Here is a 21144-nt window from a genome sequence, read left to right on the forward strand (position 1 = left end):
GCGCTTTTTCGCTGTGTTTGCCCTAGCCGATGGGCATCGGATTGGCAGGGCACGCGACCAATGAGCAGCGCGGACTGAGGCGTGGCACGGGGAGGAGGCGTGGAAGGGGAGCCGGGTGAGGAAAGCCCCCGGGAGGGTTCGCTCAATTCCTGAGGCTTTAAATGCAGTTCAGTGCTAGGGTGCCGACTCGCTGAGCACGCAGGGACGGAGGAACTCATTTTGAGTTGGTTGCACCGAAGAAATACGGCTCCAGCAGCTTGTTTTCCCCCGCGCCGTCCAAGGGGAGGGAATAGGGAGTTGGCGTGGCTGGGGTGGGGGTGAGGGCGGATCCCTTGGACGGGGATAAAAGACAAAGTTTGAACCAGCGGTCGGCCTCCTGGGATTTTACGGGGCGTGCTTCGCTGACTCTCAGTGGTTGTGAGCACTCGATTAAAACAGCCTGGCTGGGGCCGGGCGCGGTGGCTCACGGCTGTAATCCTAGCCTTTGGGAGGCCTAGGCGGGCGGATCACAAGGTTAAGAGATCGAGACCATCCTGGCTAACATGGTGAAACCCGTCTCTACTGAAAATACAAAAATTAGCTGGGCGTGGTGGCACGTGCCTGTAGTCTCAGCTACTCGGGAGGCTGAGGCAGGAGAATCGCTGGAACCCGGGAGGCGGAGGTTGCAGTGAGCCGAGATCGCGCCACTACACTCCAGCCTGGGTGACTGAGCAAGACTCCGTCTCAAAAACAACAAAACAAACAAAAAAAGCCCCACTGCCTGGCGGGCGGAGAGAACCTGAGCCCAGGGCGAGGCCGACCGTTTTCCCGCGCCGCCTGAGGGCGGCTGGAGGGACGGCAGACGGGTGTGGCGGCGACTCGTCCTCCGAGGAGCCTGCATTTAAACCCTTCCAGCCTCACTCTTCCTTTTTCCTGTTTGTCCTGCCGCTTTGAACTCTGGTTTCGCCTTCCTGTTCATTCCATTGCTTATTTTAGGTCGCAAGTGCTTTATCCACTGCTTTGAGTTCTTGACTGGAAAACCTGTAATATAATCAGTCAAAACCCACACGTTGAAACACCATAAAGTCAGTCAGTCTCGGTCACCCTGGCACACAGGCAGTTGCGATCGTGACCTAGTCATGTTTCTGACTCCGCTCAATGGAATGGAATGATTTTCTTTGGCTGTGCTGAGGTTACTATTGAAGGCATAAATCCTCCGAGAAGATAGATGAAAAGGAGCGCGATTCACTTCCTCCTGTTTAACACGAATGTGAGGACAGGTCTGGAAAATACTCTGGTACCAGGTGATAATCTGTAGAAGCAGGCTCCCATATAAATGGGCTCCTGGACGGGCCCGGAGGCTCATGCCTGTAGTTTCAGCACTTTAAAAGGCCGCGGCAGGTGGATCACTTGATGTCAGGAGTTCCGAGGCCAGCCTGGCCAACATGGCGAAACCCCGTCTCTACTAAAAATACAAAAATTAGCTGGGCGTGGTGGCACGCGCCCTGTAGTCCCAGCTACTTGGGAGGCGGTGAGTCGAGATCGCGCCACTGCACACCAGCCTGGGCGACAGAACGAGATTTCGTCTCAAAAAAATAAAATAAAATAAATGGTCTCCAGGAGGATGCAAAGACAGCGATCACTTTACATAATATTTGTGGGGAGGCTGGGGATGTTCCTCCATCAAGCCTGAACAGGTACCTACTACATGGCCGTAAAAAGCCAAATGACATGGCCTGGTCTTCAGAGGTAGAGAGTCTAATAAAGAGGTAAACATAATTTAGGAGAAGCGCTGAAAGCAAAGCGCCATGGGAACACAGGGAGCACAACCAGGCTGAGGGAAAAGTGCGTTGCTGAGGGCGACCTGGAAGAGGTGGCATGCCTGAGCCGGGAGCTGAAGTTCGCCAGCAAAGAGTAGGAAAGTCATTCTTTACATAGATTGTGTATGGGTGAAGATGAGAGCAGTGTTTGCTGGGGAACTAGGATTTCTGTACAGAAAATTAGTGTCACTAGAAGGGAGGGATACAGGCAAGCAATAGGCTCTTCGGGTAGATAGGATACATCTCAGAGCTTTTTGGGCCATGGCCTTTTTCCTGAGGCTTTGGGCTGGGAGCACCATCCTTTAAAGCAGGCTAGTGATGTGCAGCCATGTAAAAGCTGTATGAAATGGCGCTCAAGAAAAGCTTTTGTCAACCCAGAAGTTATCTGTGACCAAAAAGTAACGTTGACAGAATTCTATAAAGTCAGTCAATGAACATTTAAGATTATTTTATGTAGTGGTGTATATCATTTCCAGTTTTTAAGAACATAATTTGCTATTAATCGGTTAGTGTCATCAGTTAGTACTAGTTTTAACCATAATTCCTATCCTCTTTTCCATGAATTTGAAAAAATTTCAATAAAGGAGACCTTTTAAAGAAAATACTAGGAAGGCCGAGCACGGTGGCTCATGCCTATAATCCCAGCACTTTGGGAGGCCGAGGTGGGTGGATCACGAGGTCAGGAGTTCAAGACCAACCTGGCCAACGTGGTGAAACCCTGTCTCTACTAAAAATACAAAAATTAGCCAGGCATGGTGGCGGGCACCTGTAATCCCAGCTACTTGGGAGGCTGAGGCAGAGAATTGCTTGAACCCGGGAGGTGGAGGTTCCAGTGAGCTGAGATCACACCACTGCACTCCAGCCTGGGCAACAGAGCAAGACTGTCTCAAAAAAAAAGAAAAAAAAATTAGGAAAACAAGGATAAAACCCAGACTTTTCTAACTGAAATTGTCATGAATTGTGAGTACAGATCTCTTGATTTTGTTCTTGGAAATTCTTGTCTTTTGTGTAGTTTCAGGGTGGGGGGGTATTTGTTTGTTTGTTTGTTTTTTGAGACAGAGGCTTGTTCTGTCTCCCAGGCTGGAGTGCAGTGGCTCACTGCAACCTCTGCCTCCTGGGTCCAAGAGATTCTCATGCCTCACCCTCCCAGATAGCTGGGTTACTTATGTGCACCAGCACGCCCGTCTAATTTTTGTATTTTCGGTAGAGAGAGGGTTTCACTATGTTTGCCAGGCTAGTCTTGAACCCCTGACTTTAAATTGTCTGCCCATCTTGGCCTCCCAACATGCTGGCATTACAGGCCTGAGTTTTTCTTTTCTCTTTTCTTTTCTTTTTTAGAAAAGAGGGAATTAGTGGGCTGGAAGCAATGCATATTCTTTGTAGAACTGATGATACATGACTTAGAGATACAGTCTCAGCTACAACTGAAACAAAGAATGTGAGAAACACAGATTCTTTAGATCTCTTGCATTCAGTCAGCCCTCACACACTTACCTCAAGCAAACCAAGATTGCAAAAGAGCAAGCAGGCCAGGGTTCTCACATAGAAACACTAAAATTAGAGCTTCAGAGGAATAGTTTCTTTTGCACAGTAACTGTGCTACCTCTGTGCCCAATTACAAACACATCTTGCAATCTCACCACCACATTCATCTTTAACACAGCCTTCTGAAACCACAGTAGCAATTATACCCGCATTTTCATTAGCAGTGTAGATTTTTTTCTGCTCTAATTTATGTTTCATATGTTCCATAGTTTAAGTGGCATCCTAAGCTTTTCCCAAAAAATACACTGTATTTGTATTTTGGGTTTTTTTTTTTTTAATTTGTTTGTTTGTTTTAAGAGACAGGGACTTGCTCTGTCACCCAGGCTGGAATGCAGTGGCAGGCTCACAGCTTGCACAAGCAATCCTCCCACCTCAGCCTCTGGAGTAGTTAGGACTACAGGCATGTACCACCATGCCCTGCTCATTTTTGTATTTTTGTAGAGATGGGGTTTTGCCATGTTGGTCAGGCTGATCTCGAACTCCTGAGCTCAAACTGTCCACCAGCCTCAGCCTCCCAAAGTGCTGGGATTACAGTAGTGAGCCACCGCACCTGGCCAATATTTTTTCTTTACATTAAATATGATCATGCCTTTTATTTAGCATTACTCATCGTGGGATTTATTCTAAGGAAATAATAGAAAATGCAGGTAGTATTATTTATGTTAATGATAATAGAAAGGAAATGGTTTAAATATCCAAAAATATCCAAAAAATGCACTAAATTATAGTGCATGCATATGATGAATTCTTACACAGCCGTAAACATGGTTTACAAGATTTTTAAAGACATGGGAAAATTTTCTTGGTATAATTAAGTGAACAAAATATATGAAACTTGTATCTTCTTATATGTAGGATAATCTTATATAGATTTAAAATGCATCAAAATTGGTTATCTAGAAGGTAGAATTATCAGTAATTTTTCTAAGTTTCCTTACTGTACTTTTACAATTGATTTTGAGAACTTCACTATTAACAGCTATGTTAGTCCATTTTCACACTGCTGATAAAGACACCCAAGACTGGGTAATTTATAAAGGAAAAAGAGGTTTAGTGGACTCAGTTTCATATGGCTGGGGAGGCCTCACAATCATGGCAGAAGGCAAAAGTCACATCTTACATGGCAGCAGGCAAGAGAGAATGAGAACCAAGCAAAAGGGTTTCCCCTTATAAAACCATCAGATCTTGCTCCTGGACACCCCCAAGGGCTGTGGTACCGTCCTGCTTTCCAGTCCTTGCAAGAGCTGAAAGGGGTACCAGTATTTCAGCAAGGCCCGGGAACCCCACACAGCCACACCAAACCCTACGTCTGCTCCAAGGGGTGAAAGTTCGAGTGGAGGGGCCGACAGGCCAGCCGAGGCTACAAAAACTAACCTTGGATCCTACTCTCTTATTAAAAAGATTTTAGATGCTGAAAAAAAGAAAAAAGCAGATCTTACTCACTACCACCAGTTACATGGCAGCAGGCAAGAGAGAATGAGAACCGAGCAAAAGGGGTTTCCCCTTATAAAAACCATCAGCTCTTACTACCACAAGAATAATATGGGAGAAACCTCCCCCATGATTCAATTATCTTTCACCAGGTCCCTCCCACAACACATGGGAATTATGGGAGCTACAATTCAAGCTGAGATTTGGGTGGAGACGCAGCCAAACCATATCAACAGTTGAAACAAAGTTTATTAGACTTACATAGAAATTATTACTGATTTTCAACAAGTGAACTCTCTCTTTGGCAGATTATAAATACTAGGGTGTTTTAAAGTATTTTTTAAATCCAAAGACTAAGGCTCCACAAGATTAAATGGTGGGAAAAACAAGAGCTTTAACATATGTCAAATCCTCTGTAATTAATTCCTAGCACCCAGAAGAGTGCCTGGAAAGCAGTAGTAACTCACTAGCTTAGTATTTATCAAAAGTGACCTGAGACACATTATTTAACAAAAAAACTGAAAATAATAACTTCATTTTTTTCTTTATAGTAGGAAGATACTCTGCCTACCTCTTATATTTCTGTACTAAATGACACTGCAGAGACCAAAAGTTGAAACAAAGTCGTATCTGAAAATATTTGTACTAAAGATACAAAGGTGAATAAGATATGGCCTAAAACTATGTGCCTGGGTATTAGACCTGCCCTAAGGAGACTGAGCAATAATAAATTTTTGCAGAATTACTAGGGAAAAAAATGCCAAACTCGTGAATTTTCCTAAAATCCTCTCAATCTCTACCCAAGCACAACCTTCACAAGGGTTGTAGTAGATTTTCTTGAGGAGATAATGTTGGCCTGAAGAAAAGATGGAATAACAGCCTCTCATTTGAGGGCCCTTGAGCAAACTGAAGTTCAACTAATGATTATCTTTAAGATCTCTATAAATACTGTCATTTTATAATTCTTACAAGGTGCTGTGTCCTAAAATATTTCTTCACCTATCACTACAGGAAAAATCTTGCCATTTGTTTCTTTAAGTCTTAAAAAATTCAGTCTTGGAGTTACAGTTAAGCTGTAGATACACAGTAGGCTGGGGTAAGACACTTCCATGCCTGGTATGGAAGGGTAAGAGACCTGAACCTGGAAGGCTTTTTCCAGAAGAGAAGTTAATCTATGACAATAGCAGACAAATTGTACCTACTTCAGCTTTTAGTGCTAACCTTATAGACCCTTGTGGAAGAGACTGAAATAATCTGGAAGAAGTGAGGCTGTCCTATACTTGGAAAATCAGATTCAATATGCAATTATTGTTAATACTTATTTAATTGTTAAACTGAAAAAAAAATGAATTATACTGGCAAATAAGTTATTTCTCTGAACAGTAAATTGTGTTTGTTATTTGAAAAATGAATTAAGCCTCCGAAAGAGCTGAACACTTTATCAATGGATATTTATAAATAATTATTTCTTTGTGTATTAAGAAGGAAACCCAGGCCAGATGCAGTGGCTCATACCTGTAATCCCAGCACTTGGGAGACCAAGGCAGGAGGATGACTTGAACCCAGGAGTTCAAGACCAACCTGGGCAACACAGGGAGACCCCATCTCTACAAAAAATTTTGAAAATTAGCAGGCATCATGGTGGGAATCTATAGTCCTAGCTACTAGGACGGCTAAGGTGGGAGGATCCCTTGAACCCAGGAGTCTGAGGTTACAGCGAGCTATAATCTTGCCACTACTTTCCAGGCTGAGTAACAGATCATTCTTCTATATTGAAAGAAATCAGGATCTGGCAATAAGAATTTTAGTTAATTCTCTTTGTGCACATCTTAAGCTACCTGAGAACATCATACTTAGCTATATCAGATACTTATTATTGTGGTATTAGAGGATGGAAGGAGTTAATAATTTTCAAAACTAGTAATTTTTTTAAATGGCCAGATTGAAAAAAATACAGTATAAATAAAAGTAATATACAGACAATTTAACTTTGGAATATAGAGGAGGAAATTTTATTAAGTAAAAACAATGGATTAAAAAAGTAACAAAAGTACTTTAACCCAATAATTCCATTTTATACTGTATACTAAAATACAGAAAATAATCACATTGTAGAATGCATTTATACCATTTATAATTATTATAATTCATTACATTTATAGTTAGTACAGTCAAAATTTAAGCCATTTTTATTTAGTAAATCTAATTCCACCAGTCAATCAAAAATTATTTGTTGATTTATTACTACTTTGATCTGGCACCTTTAATTATTGGTAATATTCTTTTATTTTTCTTTTTCCTACTTATGTTTAGAAGTCTGCAGTTCTGTATACCTCCTCATGTTCCCAAAAGAGATTAACTCTAGGGTTTTTTAGACTCTAACACTTCCCTAGGCTTATTTGTTTTATTTCTTTTAAAGCAGTTGAATTCACATGTATTTGAACACTTTAGTGGGCTTTTCTCTTCTTTCTACCCACTATCACATTGCAATTAACGCTTAGATTTTCACTTGGTATAATTATTAGAATGAATATTCAAGTTATCCTACTTTATAGTGAGGGTTTTTTAAATTATATAACTTCTGTACATACTATTAAGAATACTGCAAATCTCTGTGCTTCTTGTTAAAACATTGGAATAAATAGTCATAAAAATAAGCATTTCTCAAAATATATAACATCTTGATATTGCAGAAGAAACAAAATAATCATAAGGAATTGGTGGGGGGAGTGGGGAGGGACAGCATTAGGAGATGTACCTAATGTAAATGACGAGTTAATGGGTGCAGCACACCAACATGGCACATGTCTACATACATAACAAACCTGCACATTGTGCACATGTACCCTAGAACTTAAAGTATAATAAAAAATAAATAAATTTTTTAAAAGTAAGTGTTCAGCAGAAGAAAGTAAAAAGAAAATAATCATAAGGAATTGGGTATGTAAACAGAAAGAAGTAAAAGTACAAGTATATTCAGAATAAGGAAATAAAATGCATATGGTTAAGTAATGTGTATATGTGCATATATATGTATAAAACAAAGCATTTATAGCCAGGCTAAAATCTCACCAAATATTTAACTTCTCCATTAAAGATTTTTAAAAACCTGTTAACCATCGTTTCATTGAATACTTAAATTTTATCTTGAAATTTGAAAGCCGAGAAGCATAGTTTATACATAAATATTGAGAATACGTATTTTAACAGAAACTAATTCTGCCTTATTAGGTTATATTGCCAAGTTCAGAAAAAAATAATGTGTCTGATTTGTGGAAATCTACTACTATTGAAGTAATACCACTTCTGTTCTCCTTCAAGTTAACAGATTTAAAAAAGGAGTTTCATTAATATAAATGATCAAGATTGTGATTGGCATTTACAGTGGAAAAGGAAGAAGGGCAAGTGTTTTACTATAGTGAGTAATAACCAAATTATCCTGTTAAAATATTGGTCTTAAATTTTTTTTCTCTGTACCCATTACTTCTTACACTCTAAACTACAGATTTTTGGTGTAACTTTTTAAGTTGCCTAAGTACATTTCGTAATATTTAAGCTACAATTCTAGTGATTTTAAGTTTAGAATTATTTATATCTATATACATAGATTTGTGATTATGTCTCTTTATATTTGCAGTAGCCTAACAACCCCTTTTATTTTAGAAAGACCCTCGAAGATAATTAGCATATAAAGTTTTATTTTAGTATAGCTGTAACCACTGATGTTGTATGAATTTTCTAGTAACTTTTCTTTAGCAGATTTACACAAATATTAGAGAGTCACCATGAATCAATTTTGTTACAACAAAGTGATTCCAAAGTGATCTTTACTGAGTTTTCTTGGATCTTTGCAACTGGAACTTTTTGGGCTGATGAAGTTTGTCAGGAAGACAGAAAAGATGGTGCCACTTCAGATCTGATATTCCTGGGTCTGCACTTAAAGATTATCTGTTGAAGATTGATTCTTCCCCATGTCCTCTCCAAATTCAGATCTTTCACTTCTCCACAGGTTTAGAAGGCCCTATTTCACCACTGCCACACAGAAAAAGACAAAACTCAAGAAAAATAATATTACAAGTTGACTGCTCTACAAGATACAACATAATTCTTAGATCAGAATTTCTTGGCTTTGGCACTAGGCCAACACACTGTTAACAGAACAGAGCATGGAAACACAAGCATAGCCCCTAGAATTTAAATTGATTACTTCCTGAATGTAATTTGTACCGTTCAAATATAAGATGTTCTTATTAATCTATCAGTAGGACATATAAATATATAACATAAAAAAAGATAGGGGTCAGACAAGTAGAGGAAAGTAGGAAGGAAGGAAGCAGTTAAGAAGTGTTTTCCTTCAAATAAAATAATTTTACAATGTACTTTAACTTATTAATGACAAATCTCTGATTCAAACATAAATCTAACAATTTTTTTTAAAGTTCATATTCTTTTTACTGTCTTCAGCCACTCTGCAAATGAAAATGAAGCATACACACACATACAAATACACACACAAAAGAAGAGGAGGGGTTTTTCTGCAAATTCCTAGGCTTATAAGCCTCCTAACCTGCCCTAGTGATTCTGAGTAAAATTGTATTTTTGGCAACAGTGCTTTGCCCTCATAATAAGATTCTTAATTTAAAAACTTTTTTTAATAAAATAAATTCTCTCTTAAGATGTTTTGCTCACATCAGGGAACATAAGCTTTTGAAAAAACAAAAAGATGGTTCATAATCTGGATGCTTAGAATTAATGTTTCTATTATCTAAAAATGAGCTCTCCTGATTGTGTTTGATATGAGAAGTTGGTTTAAGGAGAATAAAAACACGTTAACTTTTTAAGTAAGTGGGGGCTTTGTAAGCTGTATAACTGTTCCTTCCTCAAATAGGAGAAAACAAACTGCAAATTTTCTCACATAAAATTATTAATATCCCTGACTCTGATATGAAATAATCTTTTAAATTTCGGTCATCTTTTGGCCCTAGACATTCCTGTGTTTTCACTTAATACAATAATGATTAGTACATTGATACGTTCAGTTCAGAGCCAAGTATTTAATTGTAATCTTCATACTATCTTTTTTGGTCAGCAATTGAGATGGATAATGAGAAATTATAATGGCTTTCTGTCCCTTAGTGATCTGTGGTGGATTTTGATGGAAAGAATGAGCAATTTTGACACTACTAATTGACTTCAGTGATTTGGTTCTCCTGAATAAGGAAACAATTTAAGTAGGATTTGAACTTCTTAATGCTAAATTCAACCAATTGTGTGCGTATAAATGTAAGTGGTATTGTTTGATCAAAATTAACATTAATTTTTTGTTTGTTTGTTTGAGATGGAGTCTGTCTCCCATGCTGGAGTACAGTGGCACGATATCAGCTCAGTGCAACCTCCATCTCCCAAGTTCAAGCGGTTCTCCTGCCTCAGCCTCCGGAGTAGGTGAGACTACAGGCATGCACCACCATTCCCGGCTAATTTTTTGTGTTTTTAGTAGAGGAGTTTCATCAGGTTAGCCAGGCTGGTCTCGAACTCCTGACCTCAGGTGATTCACCTGCCTCGCCCTCTCAAAGTGCTGGGATTACAGGTGTGAGCCACCTGAGCCACTGCTTCTGGCCAGAATTGGCATTAACTTACAAGCTGCTATTGTCGTTTAGTTTATATTTAACGCTTAAATGATTATATAGACATTGTCCACGGAATCTTCACCATGTCATTCTTCTGTTCTCACTTGAAAAGTGACATTTGGTAGATGGTAGCCAGATCATTAAAGCAGTAGGTTTAACATAGTAGTATAGAAATCAGGTAATAGATGCATAAAGTTAAAATAATATTAAATTGAGGGAGATTGTTTCACTTAAACCATTAAATAACCTTTTTAAAAATTTGCTGCTAGGTTAGGGTGGTTATGCAGCTATGTGTCATTTCCTGAAATTATCTTTCATTTGTTTTATGAGTAAAACTGTCTCTATAAGTTTACCCTAGAAATCCATAGGTATTTTGGGAAATTGAATTATAAGTGGCTAGATTAACTAAGTTTTGTTTTTAGGCAAACTTAGATTGCTCTATAAATCTTAATCAAATCAATCACATATGGTAACTGGGGGAGGGGGTTATTCTGTTTAGTAGCCAAAGATATGATGAATTTATTTGTTTTTATTTTTTGAGACAGGGTCTCACTCTGTTGCCCAGGCTGGAGTGCAGTGACACAACCACAGCTCACTGTGGCCTCGACCTCCCAGGCTCAAGCAGTTCTCTCACCATAGACTCCCAAGTAACTGGGACTACAGGCATGCACCACCATGCCCAGCTAATTTTTAAATTTTTGTAGAGATGGGTTTTGCTGTGTTGCCAGGGTTGGTCTCAAACTCCTGGGCTTAAGCAATCCTCCCAACTCAGCCTCTCAAAGTGCTGGGATTATGGGTGTGAGCCACCGTGCCTGGCTAAAATGATGAATTTCTTATCCACATCATCTGTTAAGGCAAAAAGAGGAAACTGGTTATTCTGTTATCCTGCTTTTTCTTGGGAATATTTATTTTCTTTTTCTTTTTCTTTTTTTTTTTTTTTTGAGACGGAGTCTGACTCTGTCGCCCAGGCTGGAGTGCAGTGGCCGGATCTCAGCTCACTGCAAGCTCCGCCTCCCGGGTTTACGCCATTCTCCTGCCTCAGCCTCCCGAGTAGCTGGGACTACAGGCGCCTGCCACCTCGTCCGGCTAGTGGAATATTTATTTTCAAATGATTTGAGTCCTTCAACTCAACAGTCTCATAACCAATAAAAGGAAATGGAGATTGGCAGGAGATTAAAACATAAAGGACAGGAATAGGGAAAATAAGGGAGGAAAAAGTCACAGACATAGAAATGTGGAAGTTGAATTCAAATTAATTTTTAATTGAGCACCTACTATGGGCCCCTCAAGATGGCTGACAGTACCACTAACTGTTTTAAATGAAGGAAAATCAAAAAATAACAGCATTTAATATTTATTTCTAAAACATCATTCTTAATCAACCATTTAAATAAAGTTTTGTTTTCCACTCACATGTTTTCACATTATTCAGCATGTTACTTGGGTACCCACTATTACTAGCCACCTTACCAGGCACAGCAGATGACAGATGAACAAGGAGCACAGTCTCATAGGAGCTTTATCACATGTGTTCCTAGGCTGAAAGGCCCTTCTTTATACTTCTTGGTAGGTGGAGTACAGGAATGTAGAAGTCAGAAACCTAGGTTCAAACTCCAGTTCTAATATATATAGTTTCTGTGTGATTTAGCAAAAATAATCTATCTGAACCTCAGTCCCCCATCTGGAAAATTAGTATGATACTTACCTCATAAGGCTGTAGGGATTAATTAAAATTATGTATGTAGAGCACTTCACGGAGTATAGAGAGTGCTAAATAAATGGAGTATTGAGAGCCCTAGGATGGATGGATCATGGGTTCCCAAATATGGGATGCAATTTCAAGTTCTTAACACCAAATATAACCCTACTTGCTTTAGTTTCCTGGCATTCATGCTATCATCCCCAGTTTACTGCACCTCAGGTTATCAAGGATGTGGGAGGGATTCTACAAGCATATGTTCCCCCAGAGCTTTTTGGTACCCTGCAATCCTAGAAGCTGTCGATGCTAGGATGTCTGGAGAGCACAGGCCATTTGTCACTGAGAAGCATTTTTTTTTTTTTTTTTTTTTGAGACAGAGTCTCGCTGTGTCGCCCAGGCTGGAGTGCAGTGGCGCGATCTCGGCTCACCGCAAGCTCCGCTTCCTGGGTTCAAGCGATTCTCCTGCCTCAGCCTCCCGAGTAGCTGGGACTACAGGTGCCCGCCATCACGCCAGGCTAATTTTTGTATTTTTAGTAGAGACGGGGTTTCATCATGTTGGCCAGGCTGGTCTCGATCTCCTGACCTCAAGTGATCCACTCGCCTCTGCCTCCCAAAGTGCTGGGATTACAGGCGTGAGCCACCGTGCCTGGCTGAGAAGCATATGTTACAAAGGAGATGGGAGTAGTAAGGAAAGTTGAGGAACTGATCAAAATAGATGAATGTCAAAAAAAAAAAAGTTTTAACTTTTAATTCATGATAAAAACCCAGTTAAAATTAAGTATACCAGATTTCTTTATTTTCAACCATGTGTGCACATACACTCAGATTTTTTTCTTTTGGTAGTGATTTGGCTTTTTGTTAACAATGACACAAGTTTTATGTTTAATTTAAATACTACAACGGTTAAACTGGTTTTGGGGGAGATTTTCCAGAAATTTATTAAATACGAAGTTCCTTAACTACTGACTTAGAGGGATAAGTATTGTTTAACCAGGGAAAAAGTTGTCAACAACCACCAGCTTCTCTTCTTACTTTTTTAGAATATAAAAGATAATATCTAAATTATTTTTTCCTCTCTCATGACTTACAAAAATCTCAATTATTCAGGCATATCCTTGGCATGTTCATAAAATTGTTCCATTAGGCATTCTCTAATTATAATAATATTATTTTTAATCCCTACTTATTTCACCTATAATTTTCAAATGTTTGATTTTTATTGAATTTTTATATCCTGTTCATATATTTTTTAGCGATAGTAAAACATGATTTTTCATGTGTATTAATTTTTTTCTTTTTTTTTTGAGATGGAGTCTTGCTCTGTTGCCCAGGCTGGAGTGCAGTGGCATGATCTCATCTCACTGCAACCTCCACTTCCCAAGTTCAAGAGTTTCTCCTACCTTGGCCTCCCAAGTAGCTAGGATTACAGGTGCACGCCACCATGCCCGGCCAATTTTTTTTTTTTTTTTTTTGAGACAGAGTCTTGCTCTGTCACTCAGGCTGGAGTGTAGTGGTGTGATCTTGGCTCACTGCAACCTCCACCTCCTGGGTTCAAGCAATTCTCCTGCCTCAGCCTCCTAAGTAGCTGGGATTACAGGCATGCACCAGCATGCCCGGCTAATTTTTTTGTATTTTTAGTAGACATGGGGTTTCACCATGTTGGCCAGGCTGGTCTCGAACTCCTGACCTCATGATCCACCCACCTCAGCCTCCCAAAGCACTGAGATTACAGGCTTGAGCTACTGTGCCTTGCTTAATTTTTATATTTTTAGTAGAGATGGGGTTTCGCCATGTTGACCAGACTGGTCTCGAACTCTTGACCTCAGGTGATCCACCCACCTTGGCCTCCCAAAGTGCTGGTGCCCAGCCTCTACTTTTCCTTTTAATTAGTGTCTTGACTGCTCTAGCAAACTTTTTTTTTTTTTTTAATAATAAGCCCCTCTGGAATTCTTTCTTCTAATTGAATTTTTGTCCATACTCAAACTGTTAGTTACACATTAAACATTTGCCATATACCATTTAACCCATGTGCGTCGTTTCTAATTTTTTTCAGAGATGGAGTCTCACTCTGTCACCCAGGCTGGAGTGTAATGGCATGATCATAGCTCACTGCTGTCTTGAACTCCTGGGCTCTATTGATCCTCTCACCTCAGCCTCCTGAGTAGCTGGGGACTACAGGTGCATGCCACCATGCCCTGCTAATTAAAAACATTTTTTTTTTTGTAGAGATAGGGTCTTGTTATGTTGCCCAGGCTGGTCTGGAACTCCTGAACTCAAGTGATCCTCCTGCCTCAGCCTCCTAAGTAGCTGGAACTACAGATGCAAACCACCACACCTGGCCTCTCTGAATATTTTTACCTTAAAAACATGAGGGAGATGAAGACACATTTCTGAGTCCTAATCCACTGCTGCCTTGGTTGTGCTTAATTTCTGAGATTCTTAGTCCTGTTTACTAAGTAATCGCAGAACATGCAAGTTCTATTGTACTATAATTGATGGCAAACTTGCGAACCATTCCTCTGGGTTTTCTTGCTGTGTAGAATAAAAGGGCCAAAGCAAAAGAGTCTCAGTGTTCATGAGACAGAAAGAGAATTTGATTCCACTATCTATCTCTGTAGATTCTCCTTTCATTTTTAGATTTGGAACCTAAATACCTAAGTTACAAAGGCAGAAGATCTGGCAGCTTCTACAAACTTGTTTCATTATCTTCACAGCCAGGGAGGGCAAGAAGCAACAGCAAGGAATGACAGCTCTGCAGCTCTGCCCCAGGAGAGGAAGGAGATATGAAGGAACTGGGTTGGAGAACTGGGCTGGAGTAAAGTGCTAGATATTTTTCATTCTCCCTAATTTTAAAAAGCAAGCAAGCAGTCTTTAAGTTAACTTTTTGCCTTGAGAAGGAGAATTGTACATTCTACTTTAGAGAAGCCTGTGCTTCCCTGTAGCTAGTTCCAAAACAAAAAAGTATGTTCTGTGAAACATGAAACTCAGAAAAAAAACATTAAGGTGGCCAGGTGTGGTGGCTCACACCTATAATCCCAGCACTTTGGGAGGCTGAAGTGGGTGGATCACAAGGTCAGGAGTTCAAGACCAACCTGGCCAAGACAGTGAAACCCCGTCTCTACTAAAAATACAAAAATTAGCCGGGCGTGGTGGCGTGCGCCTGTAATCCCAGCTACTCAGGAGGCTGAGGCACAGAACTGCTTGATTCTGGGAGGTGAAGGTTGCAGTGAGCCAAGAAGTATGAGCAACAGAGTGAGACTCCGTCTCAAAACAAAAATAAAAACAAAATAAAAAATAAATTGAGGTATGGCTTTCTAAAACTATAAACATCTCAGTCATGTAAAATTAGTAAAGTTTATATATTTGCTTGCTAATTGTTAGCTGTTAGTACATGTCAAAACACTAAATTAAGCCCCCTTCCTAATGGAATAGATTATCCTTTCTTCAAAGAGTGGTAGTATTTAGAAAAAGCCCTATTCTTTAATGATGGGAAAAGCCACTGCAAGAAAAATGTTGATGAGTCACAAAAAAAGTGATCTCAAAGAAAATTATGTCCATTATGATACTATACACTGTAGTTTGGAAACTTGGTTTATCTGATCTCTTTATACTACTCTCTGATGGTCTCTGGGTTAGAGAACTTTTATCTGGTTCCTATCAGTAATATACATACCACATTTCATTTTAAGTTGGATTTCAAATTTAATTACTTGATAAACTATTGTATCTAAGTAAGAGTAAGATGAATCACTTTTCCTGCTTTTGCTGTTAAAGTTTTAATTTTTGTGTGTATTCTACCCTTGTCCCCTGCCTATTTCCCATTATTTGAATTCTGCACTTGGTTCCTGTGCTGCTCCTATCCTTACTTAACACTTCAACATATCCCCACAAATCTCTGAACTCACATTGTGCTCTAATGCTTTCAACTAAATCTGTACTCGCCAGTATGTCTCTCAGTTCTTTTGGCAACTTGTTCTTTTATGTAAATTGTATACAAAATATGATTTGCATACTTTAAATATGATGTGAACAAAAAGAGCAATGCTGTCAAATTAGTGTTCAGAATCACAAATTTATATTTTTAAAATTAGGAGTTAATTAAAATCCCTTTCATTATGAAAAGGACACTACATTGTAAGTAACTCACATTAAAAGGCATTCTATTCAATAGATGTGTTTATTGTGGGTCATTTTTGCCAATGTTTTAATTCACATGTAATTATGTAGACCCTGTGTCAGCAACAACTAACAATAATACTACTTTAACTGAAAAAACGATAAACCGTTTCCATTGATATACTCTGTGATTATTTTATAATCCTCGTTTTATAGTCTTTTACAGAAAAAAATGATAATAAATGGCGATAAACTGCAATTTGCCACATTTCCTCCAAATCTTAGACAGTATAAAACACAAGACATTTTTTTGTGCACTCTACTTTTATAGAACAACCAGGTTTATAATTGATCTCTTTATTTTATTAGATTTATCAATATACATGGAAGCTTTCTCAAATCTCAAAGTTCCAAAAGTACGTAATTGTAAAAAATCATTTTTTCCTTTAGATGTCATATTCTTAGAGAGCTATTAAAGTCTATTTATAAACAAAAATAATTGATAAACTAACACACTTTAGAAATCAGAATATTTTAAATTAAAATATTTTTAATGAATACAAGATATGTCTTTTTAATTAACTATCATAGTTAAATTTAATATCACAAAACAAAATGACTTATCCTCACTAATTTTTCAAGTGAGGTAAAGCCATTGGAATTTACACTTAATATAAGTTTTAAATGTGATAATTAAATGATAATATTTTATCAATTATAGGAAATATTCATTTATAAAAATTTCCTCAGGTCCATCAATCTTTTTAGGCCAAGTTTGAGCCCATGTCAACCTTAAAGGTTAGATTCAGTGCACCTAACTTGCCTAATAAGCTTGTCAATTTAAGAATGTGAATTTCATTAATAAGGGGGAATAAAGAGTAGTTAACTCACTAGAAGTGAATGGGATAGTTTCAAATAATTACTTAAAGAATTTAAAAAATTTAAACAGAAATGGCCAATGATTCTGGGTTTAAAATTTCACATGATAACCTTAAAAAAAAAAGAAAAAAAAAACCCACATAGAAATAGTGAAGTCATCACCTTATTGATGAAAAACTAAAGTTTAATAGTCATTGAATGGCCAATGATTCTGGGTTTAAAATTTCACATGATAACCTTAAAAAAAAAAGAAAAAAAAAAACCCACATAGAAATAGTGAAGTCATCACCTTATTGATGAAAAACTAAAGTTTAATAGTCATTGAATGGGTAACAACCACTTGTAGTCTACATTTAAAAAGTAATTTTAATCATAGCTAAGAAAAACTAAAAACAAATAATTCTATTAAGAAACAACAAAAATGATAAACATTTAATACCTAAATGTAGATACTTAAAATCCTAACAAAAATATTAAAGTTAAAAGGGCCTTGAAATTTGTTTCTAACAAATCATCTTATATAATCAATTCCTAAATAGCTCATATCCTTTGCTTTGGTGTTTCACCTGCTATCACCTAAACATTAGTACAGTAGAAAATCACTTAGGTTCTTTTCAAATGCTTGGCATTATAATGTGATCTCATATCTTTCCTCAAATTAAATTTTGCTCCACATATTCCACATGTATACAGATGAACATCCATGTGCTGCTCCAACTGTTCATTATTTGGGAATATCTGAAAGCAGACCTGGCATATAGTCTCACCAGCAGATAAATGAGAAATCATATGCCGTACATGGTCATGTTTTCTGAAGTTTCCTTGATCACAAATGGAACAGACATACCTGGCCATGCCTTTGTGCATATCATTGTGCAGTCGCAACTGACGCTCTCTTAAAAACTGCTTTCCACATGTTTGACAAACAAACTGTTTTTCCTTAGTATGAACAGTATAGTGTTCTCTTAAGTGACACCGCTGATAAAATCCTTTTCCACACAGATTACAAAAATGCTTTCGTCTGTGATCTCTTTCATTTTCTTCCATGATGGCACTCTTAAACATATCTTGATCTAAGCAGCTAGACATATGTTCAACCACTAGATTTTCAGTTTCAAAACGCTGGCCACAGTTAGGACATCGAAAAGGGCAGGCAGAATGTTTAAATAACTGCTTTTTTTGGATACTGTTTATCTGGTAATGACTGTCCCTAAAATCATCTAGCATTTCAACAAACATATCTCTTATTTCGGACTGCTCATCAGGATTCTCTTCCAAGTCCATTTTCTCCTCAGTATTTCCTAACCCATTCATGGTCAGATCTTGGGGCTCACCGCATCGCTGAGCATGTTCCTGCAGCTGCCTACCCTTTACAAGTATTTGTCCACATTTACCACATGCACAGATATTTTCAATGTGTTTGGCTAAGTAATGAGATGACAGGTCTTCCTCAGTTATTGTAAGTCCACACAGCTCACAGGATGCATTTTCAGTATCCTCTTGTACTGGACTGCTGTTGTTAGGGGGCCTCATATTCTCTAAACCACCTCTTTCATCAGCACTTACTGACATTCGAGGTTTTAGAGTTTTCCTACCACTTTTTTTTATGCTGACATCTTCTTCAACATAGTATCTATAAAATGGCTCTTCAGGTTCATCTTCTAATTCATCATTGTCAGTGGATTCATTACAGTCTTTATCAGTAACTTTAATAATGTTAAAGTCTTTCAGTTCATCTGTAGGAATATCTTCTGGCTCCATCTTAATAATAATCCTTTTCCTCTCAGCAGCTCTGCTTTTCTCTTCGCCAGCTATTTCAGACTCCACTGCACTACTTTTTCTGCTTCCAGTGGTTGAAGTTGAATCATCAGCAGCCTGGCTTGTGTCTCCTCTGTATTTGTCTGTCTGTACAGAAAATGTTTTAGAAGAATCTTTTTCACTAAATTCAGCTTTGATGTTACTGTCTTTTCCATCTCTAATATCTACTATTCTATGGTAAGATCTTGTGTTTTGGTATAAATGTCTGTTAGTACAGGTCAGCACATGCTCATCTAACAATTTTTCACAGCTAAAACCAAATCCACAGCTATCACAGGTAAAACTCCGCCCAAAGCGTCTTGACACACGTTCTTTTGGAGTAGATAATTTGGACACGGAACTTTTTTTACATACATCAAATAGTGGCTCAGGAAAATTACCTAATTGTAAAGACTCTTCATCAGGCTCTCTATTATGTGGTGTATTTACTGTTGAACTTGGCTCTGCACACCACCTGTTGGCTTCATTGCCATTTCGAGCCACAGTATCTTCATACATTCTTACCCCAAATATCATTTTGCTGTTCTGTTTGCTGGAAGCAGAAGAGGAACATTTTGAACTAGAACAATCTGCATCTTGGATGTCTTCTAAACAATCAGGAACGTTGTACAGCTGTAGGTAGTTCATTGCCACTTTAAACTGCTCAAAACTGGAGGGAGCTGTCATAATTTTTCCTAAATACATAAATTGCAAAATGAGATCAAAACATTCTGCACTAATTTTCATGTTGCTGAGATTCAGTTGTGCAGTACTATGCTGATGGTTCATGAAAAACATTCTAAAATAGGAGCTACAGGCAGCTAGAACTGCCTTGTGTGCTTGAAAGTAAATGTCATCAATTGCAATACAACAGTCACAGAGAAAACCCCATTCTCTTTGGTTGTTTAGCTGTTGAAGTACGTAGCTGCTGTGGCTGGGCTTTGCCATCTTCTATTAATTAGACACCTATGTAAAACAAAAATATTAAAGTCAGACAAGATATAGAAAAGCACTTGAAAAAAGTAATTGTTATCATGATTTGTGACTTGCATGACTTTGCTATTACAATCAAGAAATTAAGAGCTTTCCATTCTAATATAGTAAAACTCAACAATATATACTTGAATCATTATTTAAATCTGAAGATGAAGACATCCAGCCATTTATTCAGGTTTTTCAAATTGAACAAAGGCATCAAAAGCAAAAGACAGTTTTAGTTTCATTACAACTCTTGGGGGGAACATGTACACTAAATTTGAACAGAAAAAAAAGACATTAATTTAAAAATACTTGAAGGAGGCCAAGTTTGTGGCTCATGCCTGTAATCCCAACACTTTGGGAGGCTGAGGCAGGAGGACTGCTTGAGCTCAGGAGTTTGAGACCAGCCTGGGCAATAGTGTGAGACCTCATCTCTACAAAAAAGTTTAAAAAATTAACCAGGTGTGGTGGCATCACCTGTAGTCCCAGTTACTTGGGAGGCTAAAGTGGAAGGATCACTTAATCCCGACAGGTAGAGGCTGGGCTGTAGTGAGCTGTGTCGCGCCACTGCACTCCAGTCTGGATGACAGAGCAAGACTCTGTCTCAAAAAAAAAAAAGAAAAAAAGAAAGAAACTCTTTAAGGATATGAGTAATTAAAGTAAATAAAACAGCAACTTAAACTGAAAGTTAACAATTAGATTGTAAAGTATTAAAAACTTACTAGATGATTAATACTAAGGAACTATTGCTCATTTTTTAAGTGTGAGAAAGGTATTTTGATTGTGTTAAAAAGAATCCTCATCTTTTGGATATACATACTTTAGTATTTACAGATGAAATTATATATCTGAGATATGCTTAAAAATAAATGGGGTGGGTGTGGGCAGCAATAGATGATACAAGATTGGCCACGTGTTGCTAAAATAATCTGTTTTAAAAACCCTATTAAGCCTGGGCAACATAGCAAGACCTTGCCTTAAAAAAAAAAAAATTGCCCGGCATGATGATGCGCCTGTAGTCCCAACTACTGGGGAGACTGATGCAGGAGGATGTCTTGAGCCCAGGATTTTGAGGTTGCCGTGAGCCATGATTGCGCACCACTGTACTCCAGCTTGGGTGACAGAGCGAGACTCTGTCCCAAAAACAAAAATTTAAAAAACCTTATTAGGGCCAGGCACGGTGGCTCACACCTGTAATCCCAGCACTTTGGGAGGCCGAAGCAGGTGGATCACGAGGTCAGGAGATCGAGACCATCCTGGCTAACACAGTGAA

At 38.3% G+C, this 21144-nt stretch overlaps 1 protein-coding gene and 1 long non-coding RNA gene across 4 annotated transcripts in view; one reads left to right on the plus strand and one right to left on the minus strand.

Moving 5' to 3' along the window:
• The first annotated feature begins 63 nt into the window (after positions 1-63).
• The window catches only part of LOC105517280, a 26001-nt gene continuing 4920 nt past the window's right edge, over positions 64-21144 (plus strand). The window contains exons 1-3 of the long non-coding RNA XR_001002650.1: positions 64-115; positions 8097-8193; positions 10189-10190. This is a non-coding gene — a long non-coding RNA (uncharacterized LOC105517280). The remainder of the gene's footprint in view (positions 116-8096; positions 8194-10188; positions 10191-21144) is intronic.
• The window catches only part of ZBTB1 (zinc finger and BTB domain containing 1), a 27858-nt gene continuing 15170 nt past the window's right edge, over positions 8457-21144 (minus strand). For 2 of the 3 annotated variants that reach the window (XM_011949782.1, XM_011949781.1), the window contains exon 2: positions 17371-19859. In XM_011949782.1, the coding sequence (XP_011805172.1) occupies positions 17700-19841 (2142 nt within the window). In that variant the 5' untranslated portion in view covers positions 19842-19859 and the 3' untranslated portion in view covers positions 17371-17699. Of the gene's footprint in view, positions 8808-17370; positions 19860-21144 lie in introns of those variants that run through there. The other variant, XM_011949783.1, reaches the window with a different exon arrangement.

Source organism: Colobus angolensis, unplaced genomic scaffold, assembly GCF_000951035.1.
Source record: "Colobus angolensis palliatus isolate OR3802 unplaced genomic scaffold, Cang.pa_1.0 Scaffold3, whole genome shotgun sequence".
Lineage (NCBI taxonomy): Eukaryota > Metazoa > Chordata > Mammalia > Primates > Cercopithecidae > Colobus > Colobus angolensis.